Source organism: Pipistrellus hanaki, assembly GCF_964339955.1.
Source record: "Pipistrellus hanaki genome assembly, chromosome: 7".
NCBI classification, from domain to species: Eukaryota; Metazoa; Chordata; class Mammalia; order Chiroptera; family Vespertilionidae; genus Pipistrellus; species Pipistrellus hanaki.
This window is the reverse complement of record NC_140509.1, coordinates 70,963,312-70,981,036: the sequence shown is the minus strand read 5'-3', so window position 1 is coordinate 70,981,036 and position 17,725 is coordinate 70,963,312. Positions and strand designations below refer to the sequence as shown.

At 39.1% G+C, this 17,725-nt stretch overlaps 1 protein-coding gene across 1 annotated transcript; it reads right to left on the bottom strand.

Moving 5' to 3' along the window:
* Positions 1 to 17,416, bottom strand: SAMD3 (sterile alpha motif domain containing 3). Its single transcript, XM_084889641.1, has 11 exons — positions 17,338 to 17,416; positions 16,987 to 17,090; positions 16,129 to 16,318; positions 13,110 to 13,217; positions 6,296 to 6,481; positions 5,962 to 6,046; positions 4,857 to 5,024; positions 2,816 to 3,016; positions 1,710 to 1,881; positions 793 to 953; positions 1 to 654 (listed from the first exon to the last, which is right to left on the bottom strand). Coding segments are annotated over exons 1-11 (1,662 nt in total). The 5' UTR covers positions 17,340 to 17,416; the 3' UTR covers positions 1 to 369.
* Positions 17,417 to 17,725: the final 309 nt, after the last annotated feature.

The following is a 17,725-nucleotide window of genomic DNA, read 5'->3' as shown; positions in this document are numbered from 1 at the left end:
TAGCTCTTTAATTAAGGATTATTTTATTACAGAATTTCAATATCTGGGATTAAAGACAAAAAGCAGTGAGCCCTGGCCAAGTGGCTCAGTTGGTTGGAGTGTCATCCTGTATATCAAAAGGTTGAAGGTTCGATCCCCAGTCAGAGGCAACCAATTAATGTTTCTCATATTGATATTTATCTCCCTTCCTCTGTCTAAAAATCAATAAAAATATGTCCTCTGGTAAGGATTTAAAAAATGCATTGAAATTCATTTACATCTTTGAGACAAAATGATTTTCTAATTATCTACCACGACTCTAATTCAAACAGTTTTTTTTAAGTTTCGGCTGTCCCAGAGATCAATTCTAATGCAATATTTAGCATGCTATTAAGTGACCAGATGTTGAAACCCTAATTCCTTTTCCTTTTCTTTCTTAGAAGGAAAGTAGGGACTGTGCATATCAAAAATCTGTGTCTCCAGGAAGTTGAGGGTGTGGGACAATCGACTTGGACACTGGATCCCAAATACATGAAAGGCAGCTACTAGAGCAGCCAAGGCCGTAACACAGTCATCCACTTTTGTGAGTCTTTCTTTTTCTAAATACAGAGAAAATTCACAGACATCAAAGTTGAAAGGGTTTTTAACTTCTAACACAGGAGTGGACACATGCACCTGAAAAAGAAAAAAGAAAAAAAGGGAGGGGGGGGGGGGAACACGTGTAAAATAGCTAAATAATACAAGGTGTCTGGATTTATTATAATAAATGAGCTTGTTGCAAATTAGCATATTTGTAAAAGTGACAAAACATACTTCCAAACAGACCACCATCCTGCTTTCAAATATGAAGATGTGAAATGTCAAACCAGCGATCACTGATACAGTGCATACCTTCTCATTCACAATGACAAAAAGGCTGGGATCATCCCCAAACACATCTGGGAGGAGTAAACATGTGGCCGTCATCTTCATATCTGTCAAAGCAAACATGCTTACAGTCCAAGTAAAATGAGCTTTTCCTAACTGTTGTAGCAAAGCCAGTATAAAGCACCTTGATTTTTAAAAGATTGTTACCATCTACAGAGAACAAACACACCTTCTTAGATGGGTGTTTCGCAGCCATTTCTTCCCACTTTTTTTTTATTAAGATATTATATGTGTACATATCTTACCTTTGCCCCACCACCCCACTCCCATACATGCCCTCATCCCCAGTGTTTTGCGTCCATTGGTTATGCTTATATTCATGCATATAAGTCCTTCGGTTGATCTCTTATCTCCAGCATCTCTCCCTAACCTTCCCGCTGTTTGATGCTTTACTTCTTTTGTATCTATCTTTTTGTTCATCAGTTTATAATGTTCTTTATTATCCACAAATGAGTGAGATCATGTGTTATTTTTCTTTTTTCACAGCCATTTTTAACCAACAAGCCCATCTAATAAACATTCAAGGTCTCCTGTTCTGTCCCCCAAATCTCTGTCTTTTTATCAAGATCCACCTTGTGATCCAGATTATGAAATGATCAGATTACTGGTTCCCTAAATATACTTTTATAGGATCAAGTGTCCTTTTTGTATTTACACCCCAACACCTCCTATTTGAGAAATTCTTTTTCTCTCCCATATGTTGTTTCACTAAATTTTACTCATTATAAAAACAGAACTTTTCTAACCATCCTGAATCATACAGATGACTCAGACCAGCTAGCCCTACCCCCAGGCTTACTAACATTTCAACATGTGTTCATCTGTGTGCTGTTTCATTTTTTCTTGCAGCGCAATGTTGATTGGATGGTCCACCACTGAAAAAGAAGTCAGTATATTGTCTGAGTAGGATTCCAAAATGTGCCTTGTTTTCTTATAAATATCTATTCTTGTAAGAAGTTGAAATTCTTTGAACATCTGAAAGAAGAAAATGATATGAGATCACTAGAAAAGCTAACGGAAGGGAAGTAAATAACTCTTTAGGATTATTTTAAACTTGGAATGTAGTTTAAAGTATATACCAGATATGTGAGTAGCTTTAGTAGAGTAGAGATTTAGGACATAGAAGGAGGAAAAAATGAAAGTCTGAAGTGAGCAGAAAAGATAAATAATGAACATAGCAACCTTCGACTGGTAGAATTAAAACTTTGGATGCAGACTCAATGAAATGGGTATTTATTCATATTTTAGCTATTTAGGTTACCTAACTAAGATTAAGATTCTAGGATCTAACATTGCTTTAGGTAAAAACTACATTGTTAAGTTTTGACAGTGTCCAACAAGAGGCAAAAGGAAGAAAACTTAGATTTTAAGAGGCAACCCTTGAAAAATAGCAAAACTTAGTGTTGTAAGGGATCCTAGAGAAAGAGAGCTTTGGAGACTGTAAGATCAGATAGAAATAAACTGTGACAAGATATTTGAGTATAAGGTGGAAGCAAAACCAGTTTATCTTTACGGAACCCCCTGTTCTTAAAGCCACTGGCCAAGTGCTTCCCCTCAGAGACTTCCACCAACACTGTCCTCCTCCCCACTTCTTGTTGACAGGGAACTCGAAATCCGAAGGCAGCCACTGCATGTCATTAGAAATAGATCCCAGAGCTGATCAATGATTCTCTCTCATCAATGTTTCTAACTCTCTATCCCTCTCTCTTCCTCTCTGTAAAGAATATATATATATAAAGGAAATAGGTCCCAGAAATTTTCACCAGATGGTCCTAGTTGTAGCCAGTGGGGCCTCACACACTCTATTGAGATTCACACTTGCTGCCTAGTCCTGTTTCCACTTCAAGAAGAAAGAGACAAATCAATTTGGACACTAGAATCAGAGAGTATTATACGCGAATGAAGATACCTGATAAGGGCACTTCAGGAAAGGAAACATCTTAAGGATGTCCTTCAGAGGCTTTCTGCTACCAATCAACTTCCTTCTTATTTGCAAAGTCTGGCTCATCCTCTTATCGATTTCTCTCCAGTCCTTGACTGTTTTCACATATTCTTGCTGGAACCAGCTAATATGTTCAACTACTTCAGAATCTAAACAAACAGCTTCTTCCTGAAAAATATTTTTACAACATCAATGTGTTGCATACTTAACATTTTAATTTTAACCTTCATGAAATTTGAATTATAAGCTGTATCGCACTCATTTTTTATTTTATGTATTATAAATAATAATAATGCACTCATAAGATGTGTATCATCGTGCGTAATTACACTTGGCATTGAACATGGTTAGTAAATTGACAGTCTAACTGTGAACAAATCAGATAGCCAATTACTGTGAAATTATCTGCTCTCTTGACAGAGCTATGAGTAACTTCATTTTCTACATACACTTTTACATGGAAGTCTAGATTGTCCAGAAGGTTCACACTTAACAGGAATGCTTATTTCTACGCATGCAATTTTAGAAGACAAAATATTAAGAGATTAAAAGGTGCTAAATTAAGGTTTGTTATTGTTTGCATTTTTTTCTTCTTAAATGCTTTTTTATAGTTGCAAGACCATATCATGTAATCCAAATTCAAAATAATCAGAGCTGGTACTCTGTGTTGCTAAATCACTGCACTGTCAATTATATTCACTGTACATTTGGGTACACTGGCTGGGGTGGATTGGGGTGGCTAAGAATTGACATATTCTCATTAAAAATCGAAGACAGCGGTGGTGAAATGTTAGGATTTACCTATTCAGGTTGGCTCGAGTTGGAAATAGAATTGAGGGAGCATGAGATTTAGCTTCCACAGCTGGTAGTTTGGACATCCTCCCTAAGAGGTTCGATCTACTGTATTAGCGGGGGACATTTCTGTTTCTGAGGATATTTGGGTGCTGTGAGACAGTTAAAGAATATTGGCTTTTAGATAACTATCCTGTTTCCCCTAAAATAAGACAGTGTCTTATATTAATTTTTGCTCCCAAAGATGCACTAGGTCTTATTTTCAGGGGATCTTATTTTTCCATGAAGAAGAATACGGTACACATTTATTGTTACATGTAAATAAAGGAAATTTATTACCTGTATACGGTACGGTAGTACGGTAGTTGTCAACACAAACCAGACAAACTATGAATCCTATAGTATCAAGAATGTACTCATTTATTCAATGACAATCATGTCATCATCTTCTGGAACATCATCATAACAATCCAATACCTGAATTTCCTAGTGAATTTCTTGTGACTCCATTTCTTTCAGAATCAGTGGACCAAATCTCTCATGTTTAGCCTATGGAGGGCCTTATTTTCGGGGGATGCCTTATATTTCACTCAGAAGGAAACCTGTAAGTAGGTCTTATTTTCGGAGGATATCTTATTTTCGGGGAAACACGGTAGCACCCATGTGGACATTATGCATAGCAAACCTGCTACTGAGCTAGGGACCTCCAGGCCCTTGCTGGGTCCTCAGCCTGGCATTCCTCACAGTCACCTGGGTGGCATGGGATTCCTTCTGGATAAAGTTATAGAGTTTTGTATCCATGCATGTGGATTACTTTCCTCCTGACACCTTGACACTACAGGTACCTAACCCTCCAACGTATTAAAATCTTTCTGTAGCGATAAGAACAGCAAGAACACAAGATGCATTTTAAGATACAATCCAGAAGATATTCAAGGATCCAGAATGTTAATGTTTTTCTAGTTTCTTTGAAGGTTGGAAAAGAATAAACATGAGATGTTCAATAACAAACTCTGGTCAAAATGGGTTCAGAAGATCTTTTTTGGAACTATTGTCATCGCATTATTTGCTATGCAAAACACAGATTTTCTTGCTTTCTGACCACACCAAAAGGATATCTTATTTTGTTTTAATGATTTCAAATGTTATTGCTTATTAGCCCCGAATCAATCAACCAATCAATGATTTGTCAGAACAGTTCAAGATTCAATCTTACTTTTATTTGGGCAATTTGCATTTCATCAAATCTGATATCAGCAGGAGATTTCCTTCTCTGGCCTCTTCGATGTCCAAATTTACACTTATTTCTCATCACCTGTTCATCATTTTCTATGGGTCTTCTCACATATTTAAAGCGATCTTTCAGGGCTCGTTTCCATAGAAACTGTGTAAAATAACAAAACAGAACCGTTGCTCTTCAAGGAGATTTAAATAATACCACATAAACAATAAAACTTTTTACTAATCTATCACCTTTGGGCTTCAAACCTTTTCACATCACAGTAATAGAAACATTAACTCTATCCTTCCATTTACCCACACAACAATCTTATGATATTGCTATAAAAATTACAGTCCCTAAACTAAAAATATTTTTCCAGTAATGTATAGCTATTGAGTAAATATGCTCGCTATTGATTTTAGATTCTTTAATTCCTAAAATTGTATAATTTTCATCTTATCTTCTGTCTTCATAAAGTACCACACTTTTTAAAAAAAATTATTTTTCAATTGCAGTTTACATTCAATATTACTTTGTATTAGTTTCAGGTGCACAACATAGTAGTCAGACAATCATATACTAATAACAAATGTGCCACTCTGATGGGGGATATTGAAAATGGGGGAGAATATGCATGTATGGGGACAATGGGGTAGGGTACATGGAGGGAGATAATTGCACCATCCTCTCAATTTTGCTGTGAACCAAAAAATAAAGTCCATTTTTAAAAAAATAAAGGAACACAAAGAGAGAGAGAAAGTATCAAAAAGGGGAAAGAGAGGGAGGGAGAGAGAGCACAACTAATTAAAGGGGAATGAGACATAAAATTACTAAACAGTGCAAGGCTATTATTATTATTATTATTATTTATTTCTATTGATTTCAGAGAGGAAAGGAGAGAAAGAGAGATAGAAACATCAATGATGAGAGACAATCATTGATCAGCTACCTCTTGCACGCCCCCTACTTGGGATGGAGCTTATGGGACTTGAACCAGGATTCTTCAGTCTGCAGACCCATGCTCTATAAACTGAGTCAAACCAGCTAGGACAAGGCTATTATTTTTACGTGGGCTGAGATTAACAAAACAGTCACTTACAAAGCCACAGCCGTCCTCATCCAGGAAAGGGTGGGCCTGCAGCAAGGCGTTGACCACATCATTATACTGCTGGGTGCTGGGGTACCTGCTCAGGGCAACAGGACATGTTTCATGCCAAGCTGCCCAATTCCTGCCTTTACAATGAGTCTAAATCACACTCCCTTTCCTTCAAATCTTTCCATGTAACAACGGAGACATTCAAATATCGGGCAATGTTAGCCTTACGACTAATATGCTATCCAAAATCTGAAAAGCGTTGGTTCCCGGTAACTTCTATTTTACTCTGATAATAGACCCTCTCCCAAAGCAACCAGCCGGCCCTGTAATTACTCACAGTGAGCCTTTCAGATACTTGGTCATGTCGGCCTGGAGAAACTCAATGATCCTTATCCTCATGCTGTGGTTGGGACACTTCTGCTCTGCTAACATGCATCTGACGTCATAGGGAAACTCTGGTAACACATAGGACTTCGTCCCCTGCAAGGCTTTATTCCTTGCTAGAACATGTTTCACACTTCTTCTGTTAAATAAAAGCACACAGAGTGAGATCTTATTTCAAACATACCTAAATTATTAATCTTCTTTATCCCAAGAACTTCTGATATATAGCATTCCCTGATACCTAAATATATGGAAGTCATCAATCTGTCTTCCATCCATTCATCTACCCACAAATGTTTGAAGGCTCATTAGGTATCTCTGTTTTCCTTTCCTTTGCACACATAACTACTTGTAAGTTTGGGAGGGGGAAGTCATAATAATACAGGCTTTGAATAAAGCCTGAGTTGGGAAGAATGTTATTCCATCTATCTTGAAAAAAAAAAAATAGTATGTAGCACATAGCTCAAACCTGAACAAGCAAAAAGAGTAAGTTGCAATTCAGCAGTAAGGCAAAAATATGTCTTAGCAGCTAAGAAAATTCCTCTAATTAATTTATCCTGCTGCTGTTTATAGCGAAATATAAGATCAACTTAATTTAGTTGGTCTTGGCTATTTTAAAGGTAAACTTAAGTTCTAAGTAAAAAAACAAGTATCAAAGCCTGGCTGGTGTGGCTCAGTGGTTGAGCATCAACCTATGAACCAGGTGGTCACGATTCAATTCCTGGTCAGGGCAAATACCAGGGTTGAAGTCCCAGTGTCCCATAGGGGACCAGCAGGAAGTAGCCGATCAATGACTCTCTCTTATCATTGATGTTTCTATCTCTCTCTCCTCCTCCCTTCCTCTCTGAAATCAATGAAAATATATATATTTTTAAAAAATATTAGGTACTCTGATTTCATTCAGATGCAAGTTTCTACCAAACGTTACAGAAAACTATAGCTACAGAAGGCAGATCAGCAGTTGCCTGGGGCTGGGGGTGGGGGAGGAGATGGGTTGCAAAAGGGAGCAAGGGAATTTTTTAGGGTAATGGACATGTTCCAAAATGGGTTGTGACCAGGGGTGCACAACCAGATAAATCTACTAAAATTAACTGAGCTGTGCACTTTAAATGGGTGAATTTTATGTTACATAAATGACACCTCAATAAGGCTGTTTATACAATTAACTATCAGAACCCCTTTAAAACTTTAAAGTTAGTGACTGATCATTAAGTGTGTAAAAGAAGACTCAATAGTACCATTTCCAAGTCAGAGGTACCCAGAGGCACTAAGTAGCTTTCAGTCCACTTCACACGCAAGAGTGATTGGAATGAAAGTAAAGGAATAAAGGCAAAGTACAAGTCAAAAACAGAAAGAGTTCCCAAATTAGCCTGAGTGGGTCAATTTTCTGGCACTACCATGGAAGCCTTAGTAGTCCTGGGAAAATACCCATGAAAATACTGAGGTCAGGTTCCTTTAGAACGTTAGGTGATATTTCATAAGAATGCATGCGATACAAGGAAACATGGGGAATAAAGAAAAGAGGAGAAAGCACCCTCCTCTCTTGTTATGACAAGCTCCCTCCTTTATTTCCTCTTCGGCAGTCACTGTACCACAATATGTGCTAGCTGAAACAAGCACACCAACAATTTAACACCGGATTCAATACAGCAACAGGTAATTTCCAGCTTTAATCTGTGCTTCAACCCGAATTATTTCCCAGGATGTTACTCTCTCATTTCATTCATTCATTCTGTCAATATTTATTGCCATTGACTATATGGAAATTACTCTTCTGCAATCCCTCTTTCCATTCTCATTAGCACTGACATATTTTGTTTAGTTCCCCAGGTGAATCTAATGGGATAGTCCATGTTGTCCTGCTTGCTGGAAGAGCACAGAGCCTCCTCACCTCTCTAACAGCATCTCCCAGCATTTCCAGCCACTCTGTTTTCTCTGCTGCAATCTCTCCCTTCCCAACAGTACTTACTCCAAACAGGATCCCCTGTGTTTTTTCAGGTGTCTGTACATTTGCATTTGCTGGTCGTTTGCTATGAATGTCATTCTTTCCTGCCCCATTTTCCTTCAGTGAATTTCTAACCACCTTTCAAAATCCTCCCTCAGTTTTTGTGAAGCTTTTTCCCAGAGACCTTCTCCAAATGCACTTTCCTAAATGTCTTATTTCTCCCTCTTCTATGCTATTTCTGTGCCCGTGAATTTCTATTTCTGCATACTTGCTTAATATTGCCATTACTACCTTACATACCTGTCTTGTCTACCAGACTCTGAGTTCCCCTAGGCAAGGACTAAATTGCATCCCCTGCCTGCCACTGTCTAATACCTAGCTCATGGTTTATATTCAGTAACTTTTAGGCTGAACAAAATGGGTAAAGTAGATTAGAGATCAAGCTCACGTTGGATCTCTCTAAAGACTTCATATGACATTTATTAGAAATGGACAGGAGTCAGAGAATTATTTATTAGTAATGCCAGCCCAATTGCCCCGACTCTACAAGTCCTGCCTGTCTGGGTCCAAAGATATCCTGCACTGAACAAATTATCAGTGCTGTCTTAGGAAGCCAATATTCCTCACTTCCTTTGGGTCTCTATTCAAACATCCTCTTGTCAAAGTCGAAGGGAATATATTTAATTCAATTAAGATAAGACTAACAGAAATACTTTCTATTTCTGTTGGTCTCATCTTAATTGAAATACTTCCTATTTCTGTCCCTTCATGTGATAAAAGTTTGTTGATCACCTACTCTGTGCCAGGAATTGCAGAGGTGAATCAGACTGGTGCCTCAGACTGGTTTCTCAGAGTAGGTTCCTCACTACGGCAGCCCTTCCCCCTCCCTCCAGAGAACTGGACCTCTGAAGGACATAATGTGTAGGAAATAAAAAGAGGAATCCTACATCTAACTGGAATGGGTACTAATGGAGTCGTAACTGGGCTGGTGCATTTCTTAGAATCTTCTCTTTATTTTGTGCTGGATAAGATGCTCACATGACTGCGGTGCCCTCACCTGAGCTGTGTGTGGGATAGTGCCTACATACAATCCATCACGTGTTGACCACTGACATTTGCCTTACTGAGTATAGGCATGTGAGTGAGGTCATTCTCCCACATTCTACAGCAGTAGCCAGACTGCCCCCTCCAATTCATCATTAAAACAGTTTTTAAATATGCATGAAACCATGACTAATTGTATAATTATGCCCAAAGGCAGAAGCAAAACACCTGCACACATTTAAAGTTCAAATGAAGTGTTTTTTAAAGTAACATTTAAGAAATATCTACCTATTTATCTGATTCATGTTTTACTTGGTACTAAAAAAGAAGTAAAGTTTAAATAGTGTAGATGGAGAACAAAAATATCACTGCAAAAAAATATATATTTTCCCTACGGATCACTAATACATGTTGAGTATGGGACATTGCAATTCTTCCATCAAGAAAGGGCACTTAAGCTCAGCTGGCACGGCTCAGTGATTGAGCATTCACCTACAAGCCAGGTGGTCATGGTTCAATTTCAGGTCAGGTCACATGTCTGGCTTTCAGGCTCGGTCCCCAGTAGGACACATTCAGGAGGCAGCCAATCGATGATTCTCTCTCATTATTGATGTTTCTATCTCTCTCTCCCTCTCCCTTCCTCTCTGAAATCAATAAAAATATAGGAAAGAAGGAAAGAAGGAAGGAAGAGAGGGAGGAAGGGAGGGAGGGAGAAAGGGAACATATGAAAAAAAATTACAAGCAAAATGACTGCCATCTTGTATGAACTTTAATATGTTATCTCATTTGGACTTCAAGAACTCCATAGGCCAGTTTTGATCCTATATTGTGCATAGGCCACCTGGAAGGCATTTTGGAGGAATCAGGATTCCAACCCAGGGGTGTGAGACCCCAAAGCCAGCTCTTGATCCATCATTCCTTTCTGCCCCCGAAGAGCAGTTGGTTTTGTAAAAGCCCTGTAGCCAAATACCATCAACTTTCCAGCCTATTATGTGTGAGTGACTTATAAACTCCTGGAGTTTAACTCTGCTAAAAAGTTAGCATATTTAGTTTGAATTGTATCAAAAGATCTAAAAAGAAATAGAGACTAAAATATTTATCCTACCCCATGAACTATTCATTTTTTTCACTGGCTCACATATTCTCAGTTCAATTTAAAAACTCCTGCTTAGCCTCTGGGTGTCAGGGACTGCGCTAAATCTGTGTTTACAGTGACAAAAAAAAGGACCTGGTCTTTGTCTCTGATGTGCTTTCAGTCTAAGGAGGGACGACAAACTTTAAAGTCACCAATGTCATCATCGAGTTTTACGAGTAAAGCAAAGATACTGTACATGGGAGACCGGGCTCCTTGCCTGGCCTGGAACACCGATGGAGGGGTTCCTGAAAGAGAGATTTTGAGCAGAACCTTCAAGGATGAGCAAGAAAGGCAGCAACAGGGCAAGGCAGTCATATGCCAGCCAGTCTGAGGGGGACAGAGCAGCCCTGAGGACTAGGATAAATCCATCCTCAGAGAGAAGCAAGGGAATGAGGTGGACAAGAGAAGCAGGACAGAGACTGGGATGGCTGTCACATGGTGGCTCCATCAGAAGAGGAACAGCTCTACCCCTGGCTTCTCCTGGTGCCGGAAAATACTTTTCCTATAACCAACTCCCCTTGCCTTAAATTAGAGTGGGTCTGTGGTTCTCACACCCAAATATATTATAGGAGGTCAATTTTAGACATGCTTAACTCTGAAGTGCTCATGGACAGAGATGGGCAGCAGGGGGTCAAACGGATTACGGGAGAATTTATGGTTAGACAGATATGGCAGTATTCGGCTCTGGTTTTGAAACCTTCCACTTTCTCTCCATGTCTAAGCCAGTCCTATTTTCGCCTCCCCTCAGTACTAGTAGGTGCTGTGAAGACAGAACCACCACGAAACACGAGGCTGCTCCCGTGACTCTATGAAACCACAGCAATAATATCCTGCCCTGCTGGTGTCACAAGACCACAATGAGGATGGACTATCATCCGAGGGCTTAGAAAAGAGAACAGACTTCTACATGAATAGAAGGCTGCACCCCCATCTCCCACTGGCAGCAAGTGGGGAGAAGAAAGAAGTCCTAAGGAAGGAGGAAGCGCTACTTGGAGCAGTGCTGTGCAGATGGGTACTCAGAATGAGTGCCTTCCACGTGCTTCCACTGAGCTAGCACTGGGCAGGCATTCTCTATATCAATGCTCACAAGAGGACCATGAGGAAAGCATCATTATTCTTTCCACCTTGCAGATGAGACTACTGATTCACAGTGGCTCTAGGGACAGATCACTGGGACTAATTATTGTTTTCCTGTCTCTGCTTAGACCTGAACACTGACAGAGGGGACTGGCTACTTTTGGAGGCTTTGTGGTGAAAGGGGTGCTTGAGAACCACATTCCTGGGTCCGATTCTCTAGGTCTATAGTTGTCCTTTGTTCCAATGTAGCCCATGTATTGAAATATTACACCATCTAAGTCCAGTGTAGGAATACAGTAGTATCTCCTTATCTGCATAAGATCCTTTCCAAGACTCCTAGTGGATGCCTGGGACCATGGGTAGTAGTAAGGAACCATTTATATAGATTCTGTTTATTTTTCTATAACTATGATTAAGTTAAATTTGTAAATTGGGCATAGTAAGAGATCAAAAACAATAACTAATAACCAGATAGAACAATCCTATACAATAAAAGACTAATATACAAATTGACAAAACAGCAGAACAACCAGTTGCTATGATATGCACTGACCACCAGGGGGCAGATACTCAACACAGGAGCTGCCCCCTGGTGGTCAGTGCGCTCCCTCAGGGGGAAGCACTGCTCAGCTAGAAGCTGCACTCATGGCTGGCGAGCACAACGGCGGTGGTGGGAGCCCTTTCCTGCCTCTGCCAACAGTACCAAGGATGTCCAATTTCTGGCATAAGCCCGCTCCTCACAGGAGTGGGCCTAAGCCACCAGTCAGATATCCCCGAGAGCTTCCAGACTGAGAGAGGGTGCAGGCCTGGCTGAGGAAACCTCCCCCCCGCCCCCTCGCCCAAGTGCATGAATTCATGAGCTGAGCCTCTAGTTATAACAATAAAATAAGAGTTATCTGAACAGATACAATATTGCCAGTTAATCTAAAAACTGAGATAGGTACTAAGTCACTAAGGAAGAGATAGACAGTTGGACGCTAGACATAAGGATAATTTACATCCCAGGAGGGATGGAGTGGGATAGTGCAATATTTCATTATACTACCGGAAACACTGTACAATTTAAACTTATGAATTGTTTATATCAGCAATGTTCCATTTAATATTTTGAATAGTAACTGAAAACATGGAAATGAAAGCTGTGCTTACGAGGGGACTACTATATAAGGAAGTGTTTACCAAAGCACTTCCATTAAGGATAGTCAAGTTATACCAACAGCTTACAACATTCAAAACAAAAACAAAGACTCCTCAAATGACACATTCTATCTATAGGACATTATTTTGTGGCTACTGCCTATCACCCTGGACAGTTTACAACAGATAAATCCCCCTTTCCCCTTAACAATGTATACTTGAAAGATGAATATAATTCTCAAAACTTCATTTTTCCAACACAAAGATCAGAAAATTTAACCTTCATTTTTTGCCAAATACCTGCATCATTCTATAAAAAAAAATTCCCTTAAGGAAAACAAAAATTTCACTTATGTGAAGTCTTATTAAAAAAAAAAAAAGGCAAATATTATCATTTGGCTTTAGATGTTTAGAAGTCGGTAATCCCACCTCTGTTTCAGTACTCTTTGGTCAATTAGTCTATTAGCAAGGTTTTCAGCTGGATAGAAAGTTGGCGTCTGCTCCCCATGGTCGGCTGGACTGGAGGACGGTTTATCCCTGTTACCAAGAAAGAAAAGGTGGGTGAGGGACTAGTCAACAGGAGCCTCAACCATTGACATCACAGAAACTGTGAAAGTAGGCGGTAGCCCATAGTTAACCTAGAATCTGTGTCTACTCCCAAGACCCACATTAGTCAAGACTAAGACAACTAAAAGAAGGACCCTCTGGGGTCATCTCACTTAGTAGTTCATATATACCAGGAGACAGACTGATGCCAGTTCACGATGCTATTTTCACCAATCAGTCATATTTATAATGGTGGCAAGATAATATTTTCCTTTAAAATGATGGTGATAATAAAATGTTCCTTTCTCGGTTAATATTCTTATTTGGCAAAAAAAAAAGGAGAAGAAGAAGGGGAGAAGAAAAGAGGGAGGGGGGAGGGGAGGAGGGGGGGTAGAATTATAATGACTATGTCAGCTCCCTTCTCCACTCCCTGCCATTTTAGGGGACCTTTAATTATCTGTGAGATCTCATAATGGTAGAACCACAATCCACTAACTCCCTCAAGTTTTAACAAGGAGAAATGCAACTACAGCCCAGAGGGAAGGAAACTTGCTCTCCACCACAAGCTACTCAACAGCAGTGCCAGTAGTTGATCCCAGTTTTTCAACTTTCCGTCCAGTGATTTTTCTTCCAGCTTCAACAAGAGCAACAACCAAAAAGCAGCTGCAAATATTCCTATCTAGCATAAATTCCTATCATTTGCCTAAGTCTGAGTAGGATGCTAAAGTCCAGATGTGGCCTACAAATCCTTTTCAAAATAACATACCAGGCACCCATGAGCCATTAAGTGAAATATGCGCTCAAGTTGAAACCCTGATCTTGAATCCCTCATCTTGAATGTCATTAATAGACTCTTTAGAAGGAGTCTGATGCATCATTTATTCTATCTGCTTCATTTTACAGTTGAAAGAAAAGTCAAGCAACTCTCCAAGGCTATATGGGTAGCTAATAACAGAACAGGTGTTTGAAATCAAGTGTTTTCATAACCAGCTACAGGGTTCTTTCTGCTACACCAAGTTTCCCACCTTTGTTAAGCCCTTCTCAAGAGGTTTTAATTAAATTGCATATTTTTGTACTTCTTTCTATTATGATTCCTACATGTTAATATATTTGTCATGTGACAATATATTTGACAATAAGCAAATGAGCCAACAAACATTTTAACCAACTATAACTAATAAGCCCCACTGCAACTGTGGTTTTGCACCAGAGTAATTTGACCTGAATACAAGACAACACAATCCTTAAAGTAAATCACCAACTTACTGGGTAGAGTGAAAAAGCTCCCACTCCTAAATCCCTGGACAACCAGTGTTCCACGTCTTGGCTCCATTCAAATAAAAGCTTTCTTAACTAGATTAGCAATGCTTAATATTTAACACAAGACTATTTCGGTCCAGGATAAGAAGAGATTTTTTTTCCTCAAAAATGTATGATACTCCTACCATCCGTGTGAATAACAGGGAGGTAGGTACTGAATGACTTTTCACAGCCCACGGAAGAAGCAGCAGGAACGTCAATATTTAGCAATCAATCCAATTCAGTGGTAGAACCAGGAATGAAGCCGAGATTTCCTGGCAGTCCAGTTAGTTCTCATTTACTAGAGAACATTATCCACGGATTTGCAGTGGAAAGAAACAAGGCTGTCTGTTTACTTCCAAGTTGTGCTTAAGGCCATATCAAGATTCCAGTCAGCTGAAGAGAACTTCCAGCTCAAAGTCCAACTCATCCAAGAATGCTGGGAATTTACTTTGAGCTCTGTTTGAGGTTCTCACCCTCCCATTGCTGGGAAGGAGTGAAAACATGCAATGGGGCTTCATCAAAAGTCACCTATGAAGAATGTGCTTTTGCACAGTTATGTCAAAACAATGTCGAATCTTCAGACTAACCACAGACCATTTCTTCATGCCTACCAATCCCCTTCCATGTCCCAAATGTCCAAATGCTCTAGGAATCAAATTACTTAAATGAGGTCTCTCTAACTTTATATTGCTTATCAGAGAGCAAGACACAAATATCTGTTATTACAGTTATAATCTGAAAAAAACTGAAGTAAACACATAGATTGGATTTCAGCAAACATCACTGTCCTATTTTTAAAATGAATGCATACCTGGTTTGCAGCAATTATTTAACATTAAAAACCTTGCAAAAAAAAAAAAATGTCTCAAAAATGGAAAAACCTAATCAGAATGCCTGAAATATTCCTGGGGCATAGATCTGTACAACGAACATTTTAATTTTAAAGTTCCTTTTATCATTCCCTTTCCTTGCAAAAGTCAGTGATAAAAAAAAAAAAAAACAGACAAATGAAAACATCCCTATACCTCAAAGCCACCATAAATTTTCTACATGATTTTTGTGGGATGCTATTATAGCCTTCAGCATTCCAAGAATACTCTTGAGCAACTAGAAATCCTTGTAGCAAAAGTCTTTAGCCAATTATTGCGAAGGCCTCTAGCAAATTATATGTAAAGGCTCTAGAGGAGAATATAAATTAGCCACTGAAAGGAATCCTTGGCAAATAAACACATACATAAATAAGTAAAGCAAAGGAGCAGCAGAAATACCTTTCCCAAACCCTGATTTTAAGACCTGAGGGACAGCGATCCATTTCTACTCACATTGTATGTATGTTTCAACTGCTTGTTACAGAGTTTTCTATATAGGAACTCCTGGCTTATAGGGCAACCCTAACCATTGGAGTCAGTGTTTAAAAAGTGGTGAATTAAAAAAAATATATATATATATATATCTTGATTAATAAAACTTTGCAAAAAGTGTCCTTTATGCGGATGTTAGGAATACTGTACACACAAGCTAGTGGGAAATGGTCACAATTTTCAAAGAGTTTTAAACCCAAATGTCATGCATCGAAAATGAGGAATTCAGGCAGACTTACTGTGGGGCTGCTGCTGCTCGCAGGACCAGAGCTGATGCTCCAGGGATTCCTGGGGACTCCAGTCCTTGATGCCTCTGCTTATATTTTTTAATTAAATCCATCAGAACCGCCTGGTGTCCAATTTTTTTTACCAGTTGCTGAACCATCCGATCATTAAGTGCTAGAAGAGCGGCCCCACTTACTTCTTCCTCTGGGAAAAAGAAAAAAAAAAGAGAGAGAGAGAGAGGGTCTACATGCCTGCCTGGAAAAGCACAACATTCTGAGCAAAAAAATAATAAAATAAAATAAAATTATTTCTGGTGTTACAAGAACCATCGACACTTGTCCTCTGGTGTTATAAAACGCTCTGTGTTTATAAAGATAGAACACAATTCCAAACTTTACCTAAGAAAGTACTAGAACATGGAGTCACAATAAACTCATATTCCTTCCACATTATTACCTTCCCACTTCTGATTCTTTCTTACAGGCATTATTTTTATAAGGAAAAAAAAAAACACCTTTTCAGGAAATTATTACCAATAGCACCTGCCACACAACAGTTCAATACTTGTAAATCCAGCACTGCACAAAATGCCTGCTGCATTATTTAAGGACAAAAGTGGCATTAAATAATATCAAGTAGGTGCGTTATATAACTCTTAAGACTGTTTTATTTGACTTCTTTTTGAAATAGTACAGTCTCCTGTGAATACTAGGTCAAGTGCAAACAGTCAGAAAATGAAAGGTCCCGGCAGCAGCAAGTCCACATCCCACTCACGGGCATTAGGCAACAAAAGCAATTACCAACCACAAAGGACACCCAGTATCTAGGCTGCTCAATTAACGTTTTAAAAAAAAAAAGTGTAAGCAACTCACCTTGAAACCTATGAACTAGCTCTCCTAAGTTTTTCTCCACCAGCCAACTGCAGACCTGGTCAACGGACCAAGTTTCCATTGCTGTATCCTGTAAATAAATACACCTATAGAATAAAAGATCAGAGAAGGATTCTTTTAGTTTTTCTTTCTGATTGCTGTTTTGTTTTGTCTTATTTTAATTTTGTTTTTAACCAACTGGCTCTCTAATTTCAGCTCCTTCCTTTGGGAGAGTCTTAATTCTAACCGTTCAAATTACTATTTTCTGAATATATCTAACAGGTGCTAATAAAACACAAATTCTCTTTAAAAAATGAGACCAATTTGAACCTATTTCCTAGTCTCATTGCTCACATTTCTCCACCTTCTCCTACTTTTTTCCACAGGCATCCCTCAGCTGTACTAACAGGCAGCCAGACTACTATGGTACCCAACCCTCTACCATTAACACCCAGGGTTCTTCACAAAGAGAAGGAAGGTGTGAAATTCACCACTACTAGGCTCATCAGGAAGTGGTTGACATTTACAAAAGGGGTGGGCTGGGGAGGAAGGGAGGAAGGATAAGAAAAAGCCTGACAGAAATACTTAGTAAACCAAGACTGGTTAACCCCTTGTAGCTCCCCAGCTAGCAGAGACAGCTTATAGCCGCTTTGGATTGCTGTGGGATGTGAGCAAGAGAAGGAAGGAAGTAGGAGCCAATTTCTCAGGAGAACCTGAATATTTCTTTCCTTTCTTCCATTCA